We start from the raw sequence: 24941 nt of genomic DNA, 5'->3' as shown, positions 1-24941 counted from the left end.
ATTTAGAATTAAATTCTTAAATTACTTATTCTGAATAGAGACTTTCACAGGGTCCGAAGCTTAGGGAAATTGCCCGATGGAAAGTTCAGTTTACTCCAATCTGAGGTCCCCATTTGCTTCAAGAAGACCATGAGCATCCTGGTGCTAAAGAAAAACCAGGCAATGTGCCTTAATGGCTACCACCCGGTGGCTCTGACATCCATCATTATGAAGTATTTCAGGGGATTAGTAATGGCTCACATCACCTCCAATGTCCCAGAATGCCTCGATCCACTCCAATTCAGCCATCCTCACAACAGGTCCATAGCAGACATTATCTCCCTGGCCCTACATTCATCTGTGGAATATCTGAACTACATCAGACTCCTCCATATTGACTTTAGCTCTGCCTTCAAAACCATAATTCCAACCAAACATGTCTCCAAACTTTGAGAGCGAGGATTCTGCTCCCCTCTCTGTAACTTATTCCTCAACTTCCTGACCCACAGACAGCAATCAGTAAGGATAGGTAACAATACCTCCTCCACAATAATCTTCAACACTGCTACCCCACAAGGCTGCATACTCAGCCTCTTACTATATTCCTTATATACTTGTGACCGTGTGGCCAAATTCAGCTCAAACTTCATTTACAAATTTGCTGATGACACCACCATAGTTGGTCAGATCTTAAACAATGATGAGCCAGAGCACAGGAAAGAGATAGACAGCTTAGTGGCATAGTGTAAAGGCAACAATCTCTCCCCAGTGTCAGCAACATGAAGAAATCATAGACTCATACAGTACGGAGACAGACTGTTCGGTCCAACTAGTCCATGTCGACCGTAATCCTTATGTTCAGTTCTCGTCGCCTCATTACAGGAAAGATGTGGAAGTTTAGACAGGGTACAGAGGAGATTTACCAGGATGCTGCCTGGACTGGAGGGCAGGTCTTATGAGGAAAGGTTGAGAGACCTAGGGCTTTTCTCATTGGAGTGAAGAAGGATGAGAGGTGACTTGATAGAGGTGTATAAGATGACGAGAGGCATAGATAGAGTGGGTAGACAGAGACTTTTTCTCAGGGCGGAAATGACTATTACGAGGGGGCATAATTTTAAGGTGATTGGAGGAAAGTATAGGGGAGATGTCAGAGGTAGGTTCTTTACACAGAGAGTGGTGGACGTGTGGAATGCACTGCCGGCAGTGATAGTGGAGTCAGATACTTTAGAGACTTTTAAGCAACTCTTGGATAGCCACATGGAGGATAGTAAAATGTAGGGTATGCAGGGTAGATTGATCTTAGTAGGATAATAGGTTGGCACAACATTGTGGGCCAAAGGACCTGTACTGTGTTCACTGTTCTGTGTTCTATGGTCTAACCTAAACTGGTCCCACCTGCCTGCTCCTGGCCCATTATCCCTCCAAACATTCTTTATTCATGTTCTTATCCAAGTGTCTTTTAAACATTGTAACCGTACCCACATCCACCACTTCTTCTGGAAGTTCATTCCCCCGAGAAACCACGCTCTGTGTAAAAAAAAAATTCCCCTTCACATCGGGCTGGTCATGAACTTCAGGAAGCAGAGTGGAGGACATGCAGCTGTCTGGATCAATGGTGCTGAGATGGAAATAGTCGAAAGCTTCAGATTCCCAGGAGTAAATATCACCAACAATCTGTCCTGGTCCACCCATGTCGATGCTACGGTCAAGAAAGCACATCAACACCTCTACTTCTTCAGAAAGCTAAGGAAATTCAGCAAGTCCGCAATGACTCTTATCAATCTTTATAGTTGCACCATAGAAAGCATCCTATCCAGATGCATCACAACTTGGTATGACAATTGCTCTGCCCAAGACTGCATGAAGTTACAGAGAGTTGTGAACGCAGCCCAGTCCATCACACAAACCAGTCTTCCATTCATTGATTCTGTCTCAGAAAAGTAGCCAACATAAACAAAGACCCCTCCCAACCTGGTTATATTTTCTTACACCCTCTTCCATTGGGCAGAAGATACGAACATTTGAAAACGCGCCAACAGATTTAAGAACAGCTTCTTACCCACTGTTTTAAGATTTTTGAACTGACCTCTCATACATTAAAGTTGATCTTTCTCTGTACTCCCTGTAGCTGTGACAGTGTATATTCTGTTCTATTACCCTGATATATTAATGTAAGATACAATTTGACTGGATAGCATGCAAAACAATACTTTTCACTTCATCTCAGTGCATCTGACAATAATAAATTAAATCAGATTTCCCAGGCAACGCAACGGTGGGAATTCCACAGGGTCTCTGTGTGCAACTCCCATCAACAACGGAACAATAAATCTGTATGGCCAGTGAGAAATTTTGGCTGATATCTCACAAAGCTAACCAGAAATCATAATCATTATTAGTACATGTTCACATCGTGTATAGATATTTTCATTAAATACTTAGTAGCAAGTTATATTAGGTGTCATGTCTGAGCTGAGAAGTTGTTTGCTCTGCGCCCACATAGGAACTCTGTGTTTAAATGCTTGAATAAGTACTTAAAGCTGGTTTTGCAGTTGAACTTAAATTCTGTGATTGAAGAAAGCATGGAAAATAATATTTTCACAATTTTCAATTGTTATGCAATGTTAACTTAAGGGTAGTAAACATTTGTGTCATAATATAACTATATTCATTCACCATTGCTATAACTGTCTTTTCTCGCTTTCTCTAGTGCTATCATCTACCTGTATTCACAAATTATAGATGGGCGGAAATTGATGATTAAACTTTTACAAGAGCACATTAGTAATGTAAGTTTCAGATGTACTCTATCTCATTCTCCCAAAGAAATTGTAGGGGTTTTGTTTAGCATTTATGAATCTACATTTTTCATTATTTTCATTTCCATTCAAGTGTCATGAGCAGTTAAGAGGGGTAGACTGGTTCCTGTCCCACTTCTCTAGTGGCCACAACAAAGTTTGGATTTATAAAGAACATGGTCTTGCCATTGGATTGTATATAGCTCAGTACGGGAAACTAATTAGCCAGGTTGCTTGAACAAATAAAGAACTGGTTTAGTGTATACAAAACTTACTCAAACAAAGATCTAAAAATTAGTAACAAAAAGCTTAAGCTGTGCAAATATATACAATTAGCCCACTTAGGAAAAGTAACAGACACTCTCTAAGTCTCTGAGTTGGGAGTTGTGAAAAACTTACAAGAACTCTGTGAAGTGTTATTATAAAAGTACTTTGCCTAAATAACAGTGTCATTGGACCTAAAACGTTAGCTGTTCTTTCTCTGTACAGATGCTCTCAGACTTGCTTTGTTTTTCCAGAAATTTCTGTTTTTGTTTCCGATTCCCAGCATTTGCAGTTCTTTGGTTTATTGTTCATCAATTAAGTACAATTTATTTATATCATTTTTACTCAAAAATGTACAACTGAGTACAACAAAAGGCATGTAAAATAGGTTTTCTCACAAAAGCAAACTTAGCCCAACACAAATTTAGATTGGTGTCACAATAACAAATTCCTATTGTTCAAGCACATTTTCAGTTTGGCAATGTACAAAAAATAGGACTGATTTAAACATAATTTAATATGCTTATCTGAATGTGATCTTAACTCTGTATGGCTTTACGTAGCCCAATTATATTGCCAAAAAGAATGATCAGATTTTTCTCATTAGAACAGAAAGGGTTAAGGGCCATGTGAGAGCGGTATTCAAAATCATGAATTTGAGAAAAATGTACACATAGGAAAATCTAATTCCAGTGGTAGAAGGGTCAGTAATTGGAGGACACAGATTTTATGCAATGGAAGAAAAATAGAGAGGCAAAAGAAGAGATTTATTTATGCAGAATATTTTTATGTTCTGAAATGGGCCACTTGTGAGAACTGCAGCAGCAAATTCATCAACAATTTTGAATAGGGAAGTGTATACATGAAGGGGGAATTTGCAGGGTGATGGAAAAAAGCAAAGAACAGGAATAATTATAGGGTGGTTAAGAAGATATTTAGCATGCTTGCCTTCATTGCTCAGAGCATTGAGTATAGGAGTTGAGACGTCATGTTGAGCTTGTACAGGACTTTGGTGAGGCGACTTTTAGAGTACTGTGTATACTTCCAGTTGCCTTGTTATAGGAAGGATATTATTAAATTGGAGAGGGTTCAAAAAAGATTTACCAGGATGTTGTTGGGACTGGAGGGGTTGAGTTATAAGGATAGATTAGGACTCTTCCTCTGGAGCGTAGAAGGTTGATGGGTGACCTTATAGAGGTTTATAAAATCAAAAGGGGGATAGAAAAGGTGAATAGCAAAGGTCTTTTCCCTTGGATGGGTGAGTTCAAAACCAGGGATCATATTTTTACAGTGAGAGGAGAAAGATTTAAAAGGGACCTGAAGGGCAACTTTTTTGCACAGAGGGTAGTTCATGTGTGAAATGAGCTGCCAGAGGAAGTTGGAGATGCAGCTCCAGTTACATTTAAAACTCATTTGAACAGGTGCATGACGCAGAAAGGTTTAGAGGGATATGGACCAAACACAGGCAAACAGGACTAATTTAGTTTGGGAAACTTGGTCAGCATGGACGAGTTGGACTGAAGGGTCTGTTTCTGTGCTGTATGACTATATGACTCTTTCAAAGAGTCGGCAAAACACAAGTGGCAAGATACTATTATATAATGAAAGCTCACAATTTGCAATGATATTAAACTTCCAATCTCAGCAACACAGTCATGCAGAAATGCTTAATATGGTTAAGTGGATCATATTCAATGGATTAGGTTTTCTTGCATATTAATTATTTGTTATTAATTTGTTGCTTGCCTGCTTTCTGAACATTATCAAAAATGAAAAATCGAGCAAAAAAAAACCTGTAAAAAAGAACCTAAGAAATATTTTCAAGTTGCAAGAAATGGCTGATTATCAACCCCAGCAGTTGTTATGGGTCTATCAAAACCAGGTATTGCTGGAGAAACTCAGTGGGTTTGGCAGCATCTGTAAAGAGAAAATAGCTCATGTTTCAAATCCTGTGACCCTTCTTCAGAACTCATTGTTATGGCTAGTTGATTTCCCAAGAGCAGTTTGGAAATGCTAACAGTATGTCTTGTTGAAATGAATTAGAGGGACCTGGAATGAGTAGAACTGTAGCCAATAAGTTTGGAGGTGCTTTTGATGAACTAGTTTATATAGTGACTCAATACGATGCTGAAACGTGATTTTTTTTTTGTAATATAGAAAATTGGTTGGTTAACCTTACAGAGATATTTTCACTGTTAGGAAGGAAAAGACAAAGCATATTTACTTCGAAAGCTCAACAGCATGAAATTAAAGATGGAATCTTCTAGAGAGAAGTTTCATACAATGAAAATCAATGATGAGGTTAGTAATACACAATCTATTAATGTTATAAATGTGCCAAGTTTGATTAACAAAGCAAACTGGAATTGTATCAGTGTAAATGTAATGTAAATCATTTGATGATATTTAATAACAAAAGACAGACATTCACATTAAACTGAAGTTATGAGCCTAGAAAGTGCTGTCTTAAAATTTTTCACCAGTGGTAACTGTGTAATAATACCCAATAATGTTTTCAATACACTGTAAAACTTGCTTATTATCATTAATATTATTATATCAAGTAATAATTATTCCCTGTCATTTACAAAATTGTTATAATAGTCTTTGAAGTGCAAGTGCTGATACTGTCACTTCATGACAAAGGACAAACAAGTTGGCTAATTGGGCTTTAAAATATTATAATTCACAGTGAATCCATGACTAGGACAAAATCAGCAGGTTTTAGGCTGTGGGTCATTTCACTGAGTTTTCAGCTCACTTTGAAAGAAATAATTCCCACAATATGTTTCTTTGTATATTAAATCAAAGCATGTTCATTATTTTGTTAACCTAATCTCAACTGTACTTTTAAAGTGAATGCCACCTCCATGAAACAAGTGTCAAATGCAGCAAGGACTGCAATGAATGAGATTGCACATCCCTGTCCTGGACTGTATATTTCCTATCCTGATACTTAAATGATAATGAGACTCAGAGGTCACAACAGGGAACCCTTATCCTGTACTAAAGTTACCCTCTTATGGAGGTTCAGGTCAGGAATGTATTGCCTGGAAGTATTTTATAGAATCCCTATAGTGTGGAAACAGGCCCTTGTGGCCCAACAAGTCCACACTGACCCTCAAAGCATCCCACACAGATCCATCCCCCTATAACCCACCTAATCTACACATCCCTGACACTTTGGGCAATTTAGCATGGCCAATCCACCTAACCTGCACATCTTTAGACTGTGGGAGGAAACCGGAGCACCCGGAGGAAACCCACGCAGACACAGGGAGGATGTGCAAACTCCACACAGACAGTTGCCCGAGGATGGAATTGAACCCAGGTCCCTGGCACTGTGAGGCAGCAGTGCTAACCACTGAGCCACCGTGCCACCCCAAGAAAGGTTTGTTGACAAGAACAGCAAACAACAGCCCTCCATCCACGTCAATCCAGAAGCCTATCTCTGTAGCGAAGGAGAACGCCTGTTTCTGCCCAGCTTCGAACCAGGGACTTTTCACATGTAAGGCGAATGTGATAACCACTACACTACAGAAACATGACAAATGCAATCATTCTACAGGCCACTGGATGGTTACTTAAATAGGAACAATGCTCAGAGTTACACGTTCTTGTCTTTCATGGATATGGTCGAAGTTTCTGATGTTGTGGTTTCTTGAAAAGGTTAGTCACCTAACGAGAATAGCTGATCAATTGTGTTCAGTCTATGGAAGGGACATATATTTGTATAAATCTTTTCTGTTTTCTCCAGAGTAGGAGTTATTGGGAGCAGACACCCTTATCCAGTCTCCTCTGGGTCAGGAAACAGTCTCTCGGGTATGAAAATCTGGTGAGCTGGTGCAAGAGAGACACCAGTTCCACTGGGCTAAGATTCTTTGGCAGAATTGGTCAGAGACCAGCACATTTCACCTGTTCCACACAGCTAGGGAGTGTCTGATCTGAAATATAAGCTGGAACATAGGACACAGGGACAGGCAAACTGCGAGGCAGATACAGACTCGTCATGGAGAGGCAAAGAATTGGCAGATGGAATACAGTGTAGAGGGATGTGTGGATTTCCATTTTGGAAGGAAAAACAGAAATATAGAGTATTTCTTAAATGATGAGAAGGTTGGAAATCTTGAACTTTAGAGCGATTTGATCCTTATTCATGAGTTACTTAAAGTTACATGCAGCTACAACAGCTATGGCAGCTGATAATTTGTTGGCCTTTCTTAAAAGACTGTTTCGGTGTAGAAATAAAGATACATTTCTGCAGTTACATAGAGGCTTAGTGAGATCACACCTAGAGTGTTTTGTGCAAGTTTTGGTGTCTTTAGGAAAAAATATACTTGCCATTGAGGGAATGCAATGAAAGTTCACCAAAATAATTACTGGGATAGAGGGATTATCCTCTGAGGACAGATTAAATAGACTGGGCCTATATTTTGTAGAGTTTACAAGAGTGAGAGGCAATCTCATTCCAGCAGACACTCTGTAAGCAGAATCAGTGCTCCCTGGAACTGGTGAGTTTATTTAAATGGATTGTTGGTGTGTGGCCTTTCAGCTTCCACTGGAATGAAGTTCAGCATGGAAAGGTCAGTGGTTTACTTTCTACCCCTGTCGCAACTTGAGGCCCAGACCTGGCCAATTAAGGAGTAGATAAGGGCCTCATCCTGCCACCCTTGGGACTAACCCAGCTGCCAGTGGATCTGTCACAACAAGGTTAATCTGTGCAGGCAATTTGTCAGCTCCTGGAGTGGTGAGCAAGAGCCCCTTGATCAAAAGCAGTCAGACTCTGCTTGAGGAATTGGACATTGGGCTGATACGTACTCACAAGTGACAATAAATTACTATTCTATTCTGTTCTGTTCTTTTTGCCCTTCCTTCAAACACCCCTGATCCTCTTTCCCCACTCCCAATTCCAGATAACACCCAGCCACTAATCATTATCTTCCGGCTTCATCCTCCACAATCCTGGATGTCTTTTTCACAGCGACCCTGGTGTGATGCTACTAATTCAGTGGCTCTTGGAGGAGGAGAATACCATTCGGCCCTTTGGGCTTGCTCTGTCATTCATTATGATCATGGCTGATCATCGAGCTCCTCATCTCAGTCCTAAATGGTTTACCTTCGACCCTTAGACTATAATCCCTGGATCTGGACTCCCCTGTCATGGTGAACATTTACCCTGTCTAGTTCCGTTAGAATTTTATAGGTTTCTATGAGATTCCCCCCTCATTCTTCCGAACTCCAGCAAATACAATCCTAGCCAATTCAACCTCTCCAAATACGTCAGTCCAGCCATCCCAGGAATCATTCTGGTAAACATTCACTGAACTCCCTCCATAGCCAGAACATCCTTCTTCAGTTAAGGAGAATAAAACTGCATACAATATACCAGTTGTGGTCTCACAAATGCCCAATATAATTGCAGAAATACATCCCTGCTCCTGTATTCAAATCCTTTCACTACAAAGGCCAAAATACCATTTGCCTTCTTTTTGTTTCAGTATTCACCAGTGAGAGGGACCTTGACGTTTGTGAGGACAGCATGAAACAGGCTGAATATGCTCAAACAGGTTGATGTTAGGAAGGATGATGTGCTAGAAATTTTGAAAAACATGAGGATAGATAAGTCCCCTGGGCCAGACAGGATATACCCAAGGTTGCTATGGGAAGAGATCGCTGCCCCTTTGGCAATGATCTTTGCGTCCTCACTGTCCACTGGAGTAGTACCAGATGATTGGAGGGTGGCAAATGTTATTGCCTTGTTCAAGAAAGAGAATAGGGATAATCCTGGGAATTACAGATGAGTCAATCTTACTTCTGTGGTAGGTAAATTATTGGAGAGGATTCTGAGAGATAGTATTTATGATTATTTGGAAAAGCACAGTTTGATTAGAAATAGTCAGCATGGCTTGGTGAGGGGTAGGTCATGCCTCACAAGCCTTATTGAATTCTTTGAGGAGTGACTAAACACATCGATGAAGGTAGAACAGTGGATGTGATGTATATGGATTTTAGCAAGGCATTTGATAAGGTTCCCCATGGTAGGCTCATTCAGCAAGTAAGGAGGCATGGGATTCAGGGAAATTTGACTGTCTGGATACAGAACTAGCTGTCCAACAGAAGACAGAGGGTGGTAGTAGATGGAAAGTATTCAGCCTGGAGCTCGGTGACCAGTGGTGTTCCGCAGGGATCTGTTCTGGGACCTCTGCTGTTTGTGATCTTTATAAATGACTTGGATGAGGAAGTGGAAGGGTGGGTTAGTAAGTTTGCTGATGACACAAAGGTTGGTGGAGTTGTGGACAGCGTGAAGGGCTGTTGTAGGTTGCGACGGGACATTGACAGGATGCAGAGCTGGGCAAGGAAGTGGCAGATAGAATTCAACCCAGAAAACTGTGAAGTGATTCATTTTGGAAGATCAAATTTGAATGCAGAATACAGAATTAATGGCGGGATTCTTGGCAGTGTGGAGGAACAGAGGGATCTTGGGGTTCACGTCCATAGATCCCTCAAAGTTGCTACCCAAGTTGATAGGGTTGTAAAGAAGGCGTATGGTGTGTTGGTTTTCATTGGCAGGGGAATTGAGTTTAAGAGCCATGAGTTTATGCTGAGGCTCTATAAAACCCTGGTTAGCCCACACTTGGAATATTGTATTCATTTCTGGTCACCTCATTAGAGGAAAGATGTGGAAGCTTTAGAGAGGATGCAGAGGAGATTTACCAGGATGCTGCCTGGACTGGAGGGCAGGTCTTATGAGGGAAGGTTGAGGGAGCTAAGGCTTTTTTCATTGGAGCGAAGAAGGATGAGAGGTGACTTCATAGCGGTTTACAAGATGATGAGAGGCACAGACAGAGTGGATAGCCAGAGACGTTTTCCCAGGGTGGAAATGACTATTATGAGGGGGCATAATTTTAAGGTGATTGGAGGAAGGTATAGGGGAGATGTCAGAGGTAGGTTCTTCACACAGAGAGTGGTGGGTGTGTGGAATGCGCTGCCGGCAGTGGTAGTGGAGTCAGATACTTTAGAGACATTTAAGTGACTCTTGAATAGGCACATGGATGATAGTAAAATGTAGGGTATGCAGGGTAGTTTGATCTTAGTAGGATAATAGATCAGCACAACATTGTGGGCCGAAGGGCCTGTACCGTGCTGTACTGTTCTATGCTCTATGTAAACCTGACAACAATGCCCTCAGTTCCTTAATCCAGATCATTAACGAATAACATGAATAGCTCTGGTCCCAACATGAACCACTACAAAACTCCAGTAGTCACCTCCTGCCATCCTAAAAAGACCCCTTTATCCCCACACTCTGCATTCTGCCAGTCAGCCAAGCCTCTATCGTGCCAGTACCTTGGATACCTTGCCTTAAGGAATCAGTTCAGATTTCTTGCCAGCTCTCCGGATGATTGATGAGATCCCTGGCTCATCAACCAGATTCCACCCTCTTTTCAGATTGCTGCCTGTAGCCTGAACATTTTCTTACATTGGAGTTATCGCTTTTCTATTGGGCTGAATTCTGAGCTTTGTAATGGTTCTTTGTGGCAGCAATTAGTGTCATGATGGTTAGCTGCATGGAGGGGGTGGTGTTAATATATGTCAGCCAATGAGAGGTCTAGCTATTAATATGTACTTGGTTGAAAAATTAATTCCAGTTGATAAATTCTATTACTCCCTTCAACCAATGGACTGAAAGCAATAGCAGACTCATTTAGCAGTGTGCAGGAGATTCAATGTTTTAAATTTATACCATAGATTCTACATTTTATTGAGATGCATAGTGAATAATCCTTTCTAATTTCATAATTTATGTCAGCATTTCTCCCAGAATCATTTAAATTTGTTAAATATATTGGATGTTCTTTTTATAAGATTAGAGTCAGCAGATATTTTCAAGTTTGAAACATGGTTATCCTCTCAACTCTGTTTAACATCAACATAATTACAACCTTTAGCACATGTTTATGCTCAAGGTAATCAGTAAAACTGCAATAAATAACATCTTGCATGATAATTTTCAGACTTTGCTATTACTAAGACCTTTGCCTGGTACAAACAATTATGGGATATTTTCCAAATGGACTCACAGAAGGCAAAATAGATTTTCAAACTTGAACTTGTCACTGGTGTAGTGGAAATATTGAAGATATATACCAAACATTCCCTGCATCAGATTGGATATGATGATGGCCTTGTTATCATTCTGTCCAATAAGCTATGGAGAATTGGACATCTTCAAGCTGCCAACTGCAAATGAAAATTTGACTGGTGAATTACTGACAATGATCCTCAGATGAGTCCTTATCAGGAAAGGGAGAAGAGGGTCAACTGCAGAAGTATGATCAGAAGAGGCATGACTGTAAGAGCTATGATTTGAGGATAGCAGTTAGCTGAAGAGACAATGGCAGCAGAAATCGAGAGGATGGTGGCAGTAACAACAGAAGACAGAGGCTGGGGGTCGGGGACATAGGGTTGAGGTTGTGATCAGATGAAAGAGAGGTGAGTTGAGCTGTTGTGCCCAGAAATGACCTGTCATTTTACTGTGAGACCTGTTACTCCTGGCTCCACAACAGGTCAGAATTTTGAGAAAACGTCCTTATTGATGGCAGCCTGCAACAGTCTGTTCATGGACCAACTGCTCTACCTGAATGTAACTAGTTTCAGGACACTGGCACTGGGATCAAATTACAGACTGGCCTTAAACATGCACCATGCCCCCTGTTAGCACATGCACAATGTCTGAAGAGACAATGTTCGCGGAAATTGAGAGGTTGGTGGCAGTAACAATAGAAGACAGGGGCAGTCCTGAAGAAGGGTAATACCTGAAACGTTGACTTCTCCTCCTCCAGATGCTGCCTGGCCTGCTGTGTTTTTCCAGCCTCCCGTTTGTCTACCAGAGTGTCTGATGTCTGATTTAGATGCAAGCGCTGGAAAATTGCTTTTCAACAACACAATCGCAGATAGCGCATTCCCGTATAATAATGCGTGCATTTTCTGGCCACAATATTAGAAGCCTAACCTTCCCTCCAACCCTAAAAAAATGGTTAAATTGAATTACAATTCTCTACCACAGAGGGCAGTGGAAGTTCAGTTATTGAGTAGGTTCAATACAGAAACTAAGAGGTTTCTGAAGACAAATAACATTGAGGGATATGGAGATGCCCTTGAGGAGGTGATCAGCCATGATCTAGAATGGCAGGAGGAGCCTTGAAGGGCAAAACGACCTATTCCTCTCCCTATATTCTACACCATATACCCATTTCTCATTTGGTTTTCAATAACCCTTCACAGAAAATAGACTTTATTCTGTTGAGGATTATAACATCTCCAGGTTATGTTTAAAAAAAGCATCCATTCTTGGTGGGAGAGAATAAGGAGCAAAGTATCAAAGCCATAAGTAGTTCAATATCAGAATTATAGATCACTGGAATAACTTCAAGGGGTATTTCCCACTGAGAGGTTTTGATATGGTTATAAGATGAAAGAACAATGTCCGAGCAGCCTGTCATTATTGCATAAGCTGAAAGAGCAGATTATAGACTTGAATTCTCTTGGCAGGAGCAGGAATTACATTACAGCGATGATAATGTTTGAGTTGTTTTGGACATTTTATTTGCTGACAGCACCTGAGGAAACATTTGACTCCTTGTAACTCATAGTGAAAGAGTAAGGTCATTGTCATTGTTATAATCAAATTAATTGGCTTACAGCAAATAGTAGGAATATGCTGTCTGGGATAGCAGGACTGATGATTGAAGAGTGGCTGGATCAGTCATTGCTGTACTACAGGAACGTGCAGGTTAGGCGGATTGGCCATGGGAAATTTCCCCGTAGTGTCTGGAGTTATACAGCCTAAGTGAATTAGCCTTGGGAAATGTGGGGTTATCGGGATAGGGTGGGGTTTGTATCTGGATGGGATACTCTTCAGAGGGTCAGTGCAGACTCGATGGGCCAAATGGCCTCTTTCCACACTGTAGGGATTCTATTATTCTATGAACCCCCTTTAAATAGGGCCAACATTCTGTAATTACCTGTTGCACATAATAAAGAACAAAGAACAGTCCGGCACGGGTGTAGGCCCAGCAGCCCACCCAGACTACACTGACAAATGTCACCTTTCTAAACTAAAATCTTTTGCCTCTACATGGTCGGTATCCCTCTATTCCCCGCCTATTCATGTATCTGTCAAGATGCCTCTGAAACATTGCCATTGTATCTGCTTCTACCACCTCCTCTGGCAGCACATTCCAGGCACTTACCACACTGTGGTTAGTTAGTATCCACTCCCCCCACCATCAACGCTCAGTACCATCTACAAGGTGCACTGCAGAAATTAACCAAAGATCCTCAGAGAGCACCTTCCAAACCCACGACCACTTCCATCTAGAAGGATAAGGGCATCAGGCACATGGGAACACCACCCCCCTGCAAGGTCCCCTCCAAGCCACTCACCATCCTGACTTGGAAATATATCACCGTTCCTTCACTGTCACTGGGTCAAAATCCTGGAATTCCCTCCCTAAGGGCATTGTGGGTCAACCCACAGCAGGAGGACTGCAGCGGTTCAAGAAGGCAGCTCACCACCACCTTCTCAAGGGGCAACTAGGGATGGGCAAGAAACGCTGGCCAGCCAGAAATGCCGATATCCCACAAATGAATAGAAAAGTAAAAACTTGCATCTCCATTAAACTTTCCCCTTTTACATAGAACAGAGAACTGTATAGCACAGGAACAGGCCATTTGCCCCACAATGCTGTACCAAATATGATGCCAAATTAAACAAATCCCTTCTGGCTGCCCTTGGTCCATATCCCTCCATTCCTTGCATATCCATGTGCTTATCTAAAAGCCCCTGAACACCCCTATCATACCTGCCTCCTCCTGGCAGCGGGTTCCACACTCCTACCACTGTATAAAACACCTGCCCTCATATCTCCTTTGAACTTTCCCCCTTTCATCTTAAATGCATGCCCCCTAGTATTAGACATTTCAACTTGGGGAAAATGATTCTGCCCATCAACCCTCTCCAGGCATCTCAATTTTACAGACTTCTATCATGTGACCCCTCAGCCTCTGCTGCTCCAGGGAAAACAACCTGAGTTTTTCTAGCCTCTCCTTACAGCTCACACCTTCAAATCCAGACAGCATCCTGGTAAACCTCTTCTGCACCCTCTCCAAAGTCTCCACATCCTTCCTGTAATGTGGTGACCAGAATTGAACGCAATACTCCATGTAATACTCCTAATGGCCTAAACAAAGTCTTATAAAGCTGCAACATGATATCCTGACTCTTGAACTCAATTCCCCAAACTATAAAGGCAAGCATGCCATACGCCTTCTTTACCACCCTATCTACTTGTGTGGCTACTTTCTGGGAGCTATGGACTTGAAACTGAAGATCCCTCTGTACATCAATGCTGTTCAGGGTCCTACCACTAACTGTATACTTTCCCTTAATATTTGATCTCCCAAACTGCAGCACCTCACATTTACCCGGATTAAACTCAATCTGCCATTTCTCTTCCCATATCTGCAACTGATCTATAACTCCCGTATCCATTTTGACAACCTTCTACACTATACAAAACTCCATCAATCTTCATGTCATCTGCAAACTTACTAACTCACGCATCTACTTTTTCATCCAAGTCATTTATATATATCACAAACACCAGAGGTCCCAGTACAGATCTCTGCAGAACACCACTAGTCATGTACCTCTAGCCATTTCCCTTTTCCTTTTATGGGCAAGCCATGTCGCTGTGGATCCCACGCACCTTAATCTTCTGGATGAGCCTACAATGAGGGACCTTGTCAAAAGCCTTCCTAAAATCCATATAAACAACATCCACTGCTCTACCCTCATCGATCACCTTCATCACCTGCTCGAAAAATTCAATCAAGTTAGTAAGACATGACATACCCTGCTGAAATCCATGAACAAAAATAGAAATTGCTGGAAAAGCTCACAGGTCTGGCATCATCTGTGGAGAGAAATGAGGATGTGTTGGTGCTGGTGTTGGACTGGGCTTGTCAAAGTCAGAAATCACACAACACCAGGTTATAGTCCAACAGGTTTATTTGAAATCACAAGCTTTCGAAGCACTGCCCCTTCATCAGGTGAAGTGAGGAGAAGCATACAGGCACAGAATTTATAATCAGAGAGATCAAACAAATGGTATGAGTGGAGTGTCAACAGGCTGAATAAAAAATCTCTGCAGGTGACCAGGAGTGTTACACAGTGTGAGGAAAGCGTTAACAGCTGAACAACAAGTGAAGGGATGACCTATAGTCTGATTAATTGAGGCAGAGAGATAATTCCAAAAAATTAAAAATAACATGGTGCTGGAGACAAACTAAAAGACTGGAATAACATGATAGGTATGACAGTCACATGCTGAGGGTCTAACCAAAGAAACAAGTAATCCAAAACTGTACTAACTTATTGACTTGCTGCGAATGATGGTCTGTATAAGGTTTGGTGGTTGTTTGAAGGCGAGAAATAGAGATGTTTGTCATCATTGATGACATGTTGAAGGCTGCGATGAACATGGCGTAGTTTCTCTGCTCCAGGGAAGTACTGGATGATGACGGGTATTCTATCGTTTTGCCCTCTGTCTGTCTTCTTAGCAGGTTGTTGTGGTTTATCACTGTGGCATGTCAGAACTGGCGATGGATGAGTTGAGCATTGTATCCCACTCTTATGAGGGTATCTTTTAGCATCTTTAGTTGTCCATTGTTTTCCTCCTCATCTGAGCAGATCCTGTATATGCGCAGGGCTTGTCTGTAGGGAATGGCTTCTTTAATATGTTTAGGGTGGAAGCTAGAAAAGTGCAGCATTGTAAGGTTATCTATGGGCTTGTGGTAGAGTGAGGTACTGAGGTGTCCGTCTTTGATGGAGATGTGTGTGCCCAAGAATGAGACTGATTCTGAAGAGTAGTGCATGGTAAGTCTGATAGTGGGATGAAACTTGTTTCCCCAAGGCAGCCTTCGAGATACACAACAATGCAGAATCACTGAGCAGAAACTGACAGCCAAATTCTGTACCCATGAAGACGGCCTCAACCATGATATTGGGTTCATGTTGTGCTACATGTAACCCTATCATACTGTTCTGTATCTGTAAAATTTTCCTTACTGTCCTGTTTTGACACCATCGCCTTGATAACTTGTTATGATCTCTCTGCCTTAATTGGTTTGTACAGTTTTTGGATTACTTGTTTCTTTGGTTAGACCCTCAGCATGTGACTCTTATACCTATCATGTTATTCCAGTCTTTTAGTTTGTCTCCAGCACCATGTTATTTTTAATTTTTTGTAATTATCTCTCTGCCTCAATTAATGGGGTTATAGGTCATCCCTTCGCTGTTATTCAGCTGTTAACACTTTACTCACACTGTGTAACACTCCTGGTCACCTGCAGAGATTTACTATTCAGCCTGTTATAAACTCTGTGCCTGTATGCTTCTCCTCACTTCACCTGATGAAGGGGCGGCGCTCAAAAAGCTTGTGATTTCAAATAAACCTGTTGGACTATGACTTGGTGTCATGTGACTTCTGACCAAAAGAAATCAGAGTTAACAATTTGGGTTGAGTGAACCTTCTACTCAAAGCCATGCTGACTGTCCCTAATTAGGTTGTACCTTTCCAAATGAAATTTTCCAAATCCTATCCCTAAAAATCTACTCCAATATTTTCCCAACCACCAATATGAGACTCACTGGTCTATAGTGTTATAAAGCAGAGATTGATGCTGCTCAGTGAACTAAACCTGAAATACCCAAAGAGGAGCACCTCACCCTATAGTCTGTTAAAAGGACTATGAAAAGTGGTGTAACCTGCTTTTCAGCAACTTCTAGTGGGTAAATAAAATAAATCCCTGACATTCACTTTACAATCAACATGTAACAATTTACTTATCTAAATCTAACAATGAACAAATTAACTAAACTATTAACGAACCAAATTAGTCCCTTCTAACTACGAACTATTCCCAAATAAAGCAAGATTCTAATAGTATGCTGTTCCAATAAATACAATTCCCATTTATATAAAACATGGAAAGCGGAGACTCGGGGACCGCTTTGCAGAACACCTACGCTCGGTTCGCAACAAACAACTGCACCTCCCAGTCGCGAACCATTTCAACTCCCCCTCCCATTCCTCAGACGACATGTCCATCCTGGGCCTCCTGCAGTGCCACAACGATGCCACCCGAAGGTTGCAGGAACAGCAACTCATATTCCGCTTGGGAACCCTGCAGCCCAATGGTATCAATGTGGATTTCACAAGTTTCAAAATCTCCCCTCCCCCCACCGCATCCCAAAACCAGTCCAGCTCATCCCTGCCTCCCTAACCTGTTCTTCCTCCCACCTATCCCCTCCTCCCACCTCAAGCCGCACCTCCATCTCCTACCGACCAACCTCATCCCGCCCCCTTGACCTGTCCGTCCTCCCTGGACTGACCTATCCCCTTCCTAACTCCCTACCTACACGCACCTTTCCTGGCCCCATCCCCGCCTCTTCGACCTATTTGTTTCTTCTCCACCTATCCTCTCCTCCATCCCTCTTCTATCCGCCTCCCACTCTCTCCCTATTTATTTCAAAACCCCCTTCCCCTCCCCCTTTTCTGATGAAGGGTCTAGGCCCGAAACGTCAGCCTCTCTGCTCCTACGATGCTGCTTGGCCTGCTGTGTTCATCCAGCCTTGCATCTTGTTGTCTCAAAATTACAGCCAGGTTACGTGTTTTCCAGAGCATTCTGTGCCTTCTCCATCGATTCTTCTGAACAGGAATATTAACTAGTTGTGCCATTAGTACTGTTGGTATTTAGATGCTGCTTTCTGTAAGACATAGAGGGGGCTGTGAGAGCCAATAATTCTCTCTTGAGAGCTGAGGGCTTTTAGCTCTGGTGAATGGCAGTTAGCTCTGGGGCTTTGTCCAACTGCCACCTCCTTTTAATACCTTTGATGATATATCAATTTCTTACAATAGGATTGGTTCTCTGTCGTCAAAACCATCAGATTTAAATTTAATTGGTTTTTGGTATCTAAGTGCCTGGTTCAAATTGATTGGCTGAATTCAAAACTTGTTGTCTTGGTAAAGAAACTGCTGCTTGCCTTGCGAACTGTATGGCCCTTCGATACAAATGGTTAAATTCGGGTGCTCTCTGTGTACTTGCAAACTTCAAGCTGCTGCTCACAGACATCCATTTTAAACCTCTAAGCATAGAAGAAGCACATCATCTTTTAGAGGGATGATGCAATGCTTTCACCCCCCCTACCATTTTACAAACACCAAATGTTAATTTCTTACCTCCCAATCCATAAGCATTCTACCCAACTTCGCAACAATGGTTTCCTGGATTATTCCTAGTTCCCTTCTTGAACAGAAGAACAATATTAGCTACTCGCCAGTCCACTGGGACCTCTCCAGTGGTTAACAAGGATACAAAGATGTTGGTCAAGGTCCCAGCAATCTCCTGTCTTGCTTCTCTCAATAACCTGGGGTAGATACCATCAGATCCTGGGGACTTATCCACCTTAATGCTCTTTAAGAGATCCAACACCACTTCTTTCTTGATCTAAAAATGCCTGAGCATATTAGCATGCTCCACAGAAATCTCACTATCCTCCACAGCCTTCTCCTGGGTGAATACTGACACAAAGTTCTCATTTAGGATCTCACCCACATCCTCTGATTCAAGCACAAGTTCCCTCCTTTATCCTTGAGTGGTCCTACCCTTTCTCTAGTTATCCTCTTGTTTTTAATGTATCTATAGAATACCCTGGAATTCTCTTTAACCCTACTTGCCAAGGTCATTTCATGGCTCCTTCTTGCTCTCCTAATTCCCTACTTTCCTTAAAGCTATGTCCTCCTGTTAATTAACATTTCTACCCTGGAAAAAAGACTCTGATATCCATTCTATACATTCCTCTCACAATTTTTTAAATCTCCATCAGCCTCTGAGTTTCAAGGGAAAACAAACCCAGTTTGTCCATAGCCTCCTCATAGCTAATAACCTTCAAACCAAGCAACATCCTGGTAAACCTTTTCTGTACCCTCTCCAAAGCTTGCACTTCCGTCTAGTAGTGTGGTAACCAGAACTGTATGGAATATTCCAGATGTGGCTGGACTAAACTTCTGTACAAGTTGTTGTAGCTGCTCATTGCTGAAAGTGACAAAATAGCTGCCTGTGGTTTTTTTTTTAGCTGACACAAGATGGTTAAAGAAAACTGTAGCTGATGCAGCATTTCATATAGCTCAAATCATGGCCTTCACAGGCCTCGGAGAATCACAATAGAGTCTTAATAAGAAGGGGCTAGAATGCAGTGAGAGTCCTCTGTTCCGATAAGAGTAACTTAGGAGGACACTGTTTGAAATTTCCCATTTTAATATGAAATGGAAAGGGAAAGCTTGACCCACCTTAGATGAGGGCTTTTAAATAATTATAATTACATATTAGATAGACATGTATATTTGTACAGTAATAACTTTAATGTACTAGACACTGGGAAATTTAATTAGATTTCTGTAGGCAGTCAGCCTTTGACAGAGACTGATTTCAATAAACACTCTTGGAGGACCTTGTTAAAGGCCTGGTACCAGCTAGCTTGAAGTTTGTTATTTATATATACAAAACTAGAAGAAAAGTCGGATCCCACAATAATTAAGACTCTTTAGATAATTGTCACTACATGTTACGTACAAGTATGTTAAAGTTATAAATGCAACCAACAAACTAACATTGAGTGATTCAACTGAATTTCCTTCAAATAAATCGTTGTAGACAGTAGAGAGAAGCTTTCACTCCATTAGCAGGGAGATTAGAATGACAAAAAAGTATACACAAATTGTAAAACAGTACCAAGAGACAAATAACATTAACAAGGAGGGCAGAAACAAGTGTGGAACAGGCTCATTATTACCTTGAGAGAATAGACAATCAACGTTATCCAGCTAATCAAACAGCCTAAAGAACAAGAGAAAAATGGCAGAGAAAAATTATAAAGACAAGGGTGAGGAAGAAGTCTTGTTAGAACCTTAAAGAATCCAAATAAGCTTCTTTTCAATGACTTTATAAAGCTGTAAAACTGATTGAATTTCATTCCTATCAATGGGATTTGAATAGGTGCTGTTAGAGAGAACTAGTATGGAAAGTATTTAAAGAAATGACAATCAAGTCCAACCTGGTATCAAACTTGTGTTTTAATACATTTTACAAAATGCAAATAGCAGACGATGTAAATGACAGCTGCTAGACAGAGTGATTGTGTTTGTTTGACCTTTCAAAGGCAAGTGAAAGGGAAGCTGCTCCCGAAATTGTCATTTTGATCACAGAATTGTAGTTTTGGGTGTAACTGTGTATAACTGTATAACTTTGAAGGGGAATGGTGCATGTCTGTCTCTGCAGTAGAAAAAAACCTAAACCTGAAGAAAGCAACTTATTTCCCTCGCCAGTTGCTGTAAGCTGTGGCTTTTATCCAATGACTAGGAGACTTTGCAGTGTGCCAATTGCCTAGGCCACCTGCAAAGAAGTGAAGTTTCTGGAGAAATGAGAATGAAGAACTTTAGGGGAGTCCAAAACTAGAGGGGCATAGGTTTAATGTGAGAGGGGAAATATTTAAAAGGGACCTGAGGGGTAACTTTTTCACGCAGAGAGTGGTGTGTGTATGGAATGAGCTGCCAGAGGAAGTGGTGGAGGCTGGTACAATTACAACATTTGAAAGGCATCTGGATGGATATATGAATAGGAAGGGTTCAGAGGGATATGGGCCAAATGCTGGCAAATGGGACTAGATTTATTTAGAATATTTGGTCGGCATGGACAAGTTGGACCGAAGGGTCTGTTTCCGTGCTGTATGACTCTGTAACTCTAAGTAACTTTATATTAGAGTTGATGTTACAAACTTCATAAAAATTGGTAGAAATTAGCATCCTTTCTAATCTTCTGTACTAAGGTTAGCAAGGATTATAAATTGCAGAACAGAATTCAAAAAGTCATTAGTAATGAGCAAATATATGATGCAGCTAGCAAACGTCTGGGAAGGGAGTAACAGTCAGTATTATAATGTGGTCAATAGATACATTATAAGAGGCCAAGGATGTATTCCTGATAGGGGTCTGGCAAATATCACGAGATGATGGGAGGACCTAGGGTGGACCATGAAGTTGTCCATCATTGATGATGTATTCACAGGATTGGATGTGTGGGTCAGAGGGCAAGTGGGAAACACTGGTGTCAATGTAACCATTGTGACACAGCATGTATAAATATCTCTACTTTCTTGGGAAAGGTAGAGTGTCCTAGAGACCTTTCCCACATTGCATTGGTAAGGAGCTCTGAATAAAGATTGTTTTGTGCTGCTGAACACAGGACTCACACTCCTCTTTAAAATCTCTCTCCAACACAGCTGCAACATGACTTGCCAATTTTTATACTCTGCCCCAACCGATGAAGGTAAACATAAACCACCTTATCCACTGATGTGGCCACTTGTGTGGAACTGTGGACTTGTATGCCTAGATCCCCATGTTTGTTGATGCTTCTAAGGGTTCTGCCATTTCCTGTTTACATCCATCCTGCATTAAATAACCTAAAATGCGTCAACTCGCATTTTTCTAGATTAAATTCCATCTGTCATTTCTCCACTCAGGTCTACAGCCTATCTATATCTGCTGTATCCTCTGGCAGTCCTCCTCACTATCCACAGCCTTTGTATCATCCACAAACTTACTAATCAGGCCACTTATATTCTCTTCCAAATCATTTATTTATATTACAAGCAACAGAGCCTCAGCACTGATTTTTGTGGAACACCACTAGCTACTGATCTCCAGTCAGAAAAACACCCTTCCACTGCTGGTCTCTGTTATTCTCCATTTAAATATATTCTGTTCTTTTGTTCTCCTTTCAAAAATGAACAACTTTGCATTTTCCCACATATAAGAACATAAGAACTAGGAGCAGGAGTAGGCATCTGGCCCCTCGAGCCTGCCCCGCCATTTAATAAGATCATGGCTGATCTTTTTGAGACTCCGCTCCACTTACCCGCCCACTCACCATAACCCTTAATTCCTTTACTGTTCAAAAATTTATCTAGCCTTGCCTTAAAAACATTCAGCGAGGTAGCTTCAACCGCTTCACTGGGCAGGGAATTCCACAGATTCACAACCCTTTGGGTGAAGAAGTTCCTCCTAATCTCAGTCCTACATCTACTTCCCTTTATTTTGAGGCGATGCCCTCTAGTCCTAGTTTCACCTGCTAGCGGAAACAACCTCCCTGCCTCCACTTTATCTATTCCCTTCATAATCTTATATGTTTCTATAAGATCTCCCCTCATTCTTCTGAATTCCAATGAGTATAATCCCAGTCTACTCAGTCTCTCCTTATAATCCAACCCTCTCAACTCTGGAATCAACCTAGTAAATCTCCTCTGCACCCCCTCCAGTGCTAGTATATCTCTTCTTAAGTAGGGAGACCAAAACTCCATTTACCAACTCCATATACTCCATTTACCAACTTCTTGCCCACTGCAGCTCACAACATGCCCTTCCACCTGTTTTAGTGTCATCTGCGAGTTTGGCCGCAGTAATTGCACTTCATTCCTCCCAGCCACCAATATAGATTGTAAAATATAGATTGTAAGTAGTTGTGATTCCGGCACTGATCCCTGTGGAACACTGCTAGTCATGGGTCATGAACCTGAAAAAGAACCCCTCATCCCCACTCACTGAGATAAGGAGAAATTTCTTCACCCAGAGAGTGGTGAGTCTGTGGAATTCACTAACACAGAAGGAGGTTGAGGTCAAAACATTTAATATTTTCAAGAAGGACTTAGATAGTTCTTTGGGTTAAAGGGATCTAAGGTTAATTGGGAGAAAGCAGGAACAGAATTGATAGTTGGATGATCAGCCACAATCACATTGAAGGTGGAGCAAGCTTGAAGGGCTGAATGGCCTAGTTCTATGTTTTTATATTAATCATCCTGAATATGGGGTAATTGTTTTTACAGTGATAAAAATATCAACTTTCAAACCTCTTAATCATTTTCTTCTGATTTATGTTTAGTCTATTAGGCACCTGGAAGCAAAGTTTGAAGACAGAAAACCAAGTAAGTATAGCAATGACAGAAAAAAAAAAGAGGTTTTGTTAAATGTGTAATTCTATACTTTTACTTCCGACAACAGTGTGTAAGCAGAATGATGCCTCGCACTCTCAAGGCCATACCCTGCACAACAGAGACTGACTTTCTCAACTCCTGGCTGCGAAGCCTGATGATCTGCTCAGGAAGGCTATTGGGAGGGGAGCCTCATCGCTTCCTGCTGCACTACCAGCATAAGTCACTTAAGTGACCGATCAAGCACCATTTCTGGTTCTCATGGGTCTTTTGCCTCCGACTGGAAAGGCAGGCATTATGTAGGCAGACCCAGCCACTGAGTTCCCAGTTGGTTGGAGGACGGTGTGACTCCATGTCCACAAAGAAGCCCCTGAAGCATTGGCTGCCCTTGTGCCCAACCTGCTGCTGGCTGTCAAAGGAGCAAATGCAATGGGAAATGCTGGCAAATAGGATTAGAGTAGTTAGGAGATTGTTTTTGACCAGCGCAGACACGATGGGCCCAAGGGCCTTATTTTGTGCTATAGATCTCCATGACCACATGACAACATCAGGAAAAGCTTTTCCACACTAGAAGGTGGTTCAGGTCTTGAACACACAGCCTGGGGGTGTGGTAGAGACAGGTTGAATTGAGCTATTCAAGAGCACATTAGAAGATGTTTCTATCTGAGTAGTATGGAGGATTACAGAGCAGGCAGCCCGAGGCGAGTGAGAGCAGGCAGCCCTAGGTGACCGACAGAGGGGCCGAGTGCCCAGAGCAATGGGAGGGGCCGAGTCCCTGAAGTGTTGGAGAGGCCACATCCCTGGAGAGACAGAGGGGCCATGTCCCCGGAGTAACAGGGGGCTGTGTCCGCGGAGCGACAGGGGGCCGGGTCCCAGAGTGATGGAACAGCAAATGTACAAATCCCGGTACAGCGCGACTTACCTAGTTGCTGCTGAGTGTCAGTGAGGAGCAGACTGGAGCGATGTGGGGCAATTGCTAGACTTGGGCCTAGCGCCAGGTGCTGAGCTGCTGTTATCGGATTGTAATTTAAAACCTTTCTCATACGTGGTAACTATCTCTGTAAGTAATGCTTATGCTTTCGTTTAATCCTCTTTGTGTAAGACCACTTTATTTTTGCTCTGTGGGATTTGTACCTAGGTATTTGTACCTAAGCTGGTGCCATTAAATGACAGCCATTTTAAAGACTTTTCACGGTCCTCCTATACCTCTGTATTGTAGTACAAAACCAGCATAGTTAGGAATGGGGTGCACATCCCTGGCCTAATGTGTACACACTGTCAGGTTGGGTAAGGACAAGCCAAAGCACAATGTCTGTTCAATGACAGAATCAATATCAGGGGAATCTCAGATTTTACCACATTGCAAACCCTGCACTAGCTCCATCCTCAACTTCCTGAGAGTTCCCAAATTTCAATTGACCTTTATTTCAAAATTTAGCTTGAATATGACATTGACAACTCCTTTTTTTATTGTCTAGTCCATTTGTCTGGCAGCTTTGGCTTGACACAATGTGAATTTCCTAATCTCACACTAGTTTGGGAATATAAATTATCAGTCTGTTTGAAATCTGTTCTTAAAATATTGTAGCAGGGGGAAGAAAAACAAAGTGAATCCAGGTAGCCATTTCCTGGCCACTGATTTAATAATTATATCACTCACAGACTCACCAGTTTATATTCCAGAATTAAATCTATATCACCCTGCTGATTTTATGTCTCATATTCACTGGAATAAATACCACAATAATCAATCCTGCTTTTGACTTTGGATAATGGATAATCTCAGCTGT

The 24941-nt window shown here is 41.7% G+C and overlaps 1 protein-coding gene and 1 non-coding gene across 2 annotated transcripts in view; one reads left to right on the top strand and one right to left on the bottom strand.

Annotated features, from left to right (window-relative positions):
* Positions 1 to 24941, top strand: part of LOC109920661 (transmembrane channel-like protein 5) — a 63693-nt gene that overhangs the window by 33203 nt on the left and 5549 nt on the right. Inside the window, exons 13-15 of the mRNA XM_048609657.1 lie at positions 2690 to 2768; positions 5241 to 5342; positions 23103 to 23145. Coding sequence (XP_048465614.1) covers positions 2690 to 2768; positions 5241 to 5342; positions 23103 to 23145 — 224 coding nt within the window. The remainder of the gene's footprint in view (positions 1 to 2689; positions 2769 to 5240; positions 5343 to 23102; positions 23146 to 24941) is intronic.
* Positions 6513 to 6585, bottom strand: trnav-uac. The gene has a single exon. It is a non-coding gene; the product is annotated as a tRNA-Val (tRNA).

Source organism: Rhincodon typus, chromosome 21, assembly GCF_021869965.1.
Source record: "Rhincodon typus isolate 14 chromosome 21, sRhiTyp1.1, whole genome shotgun sequence".
In the NCBI taxonomy this organism is placed as follows: domain Eukaryota; kingdom Metazoa; phylum Chordata; class Chondrichthyes; order Orectolobiformes; family Rhincodontidae; genus Rhincodon; species Rhincodon typus.
Note: the sequence above shows the minus strand (reverse complement) of the source record. Positions and strands in the feature narration are given on the sequence as shown.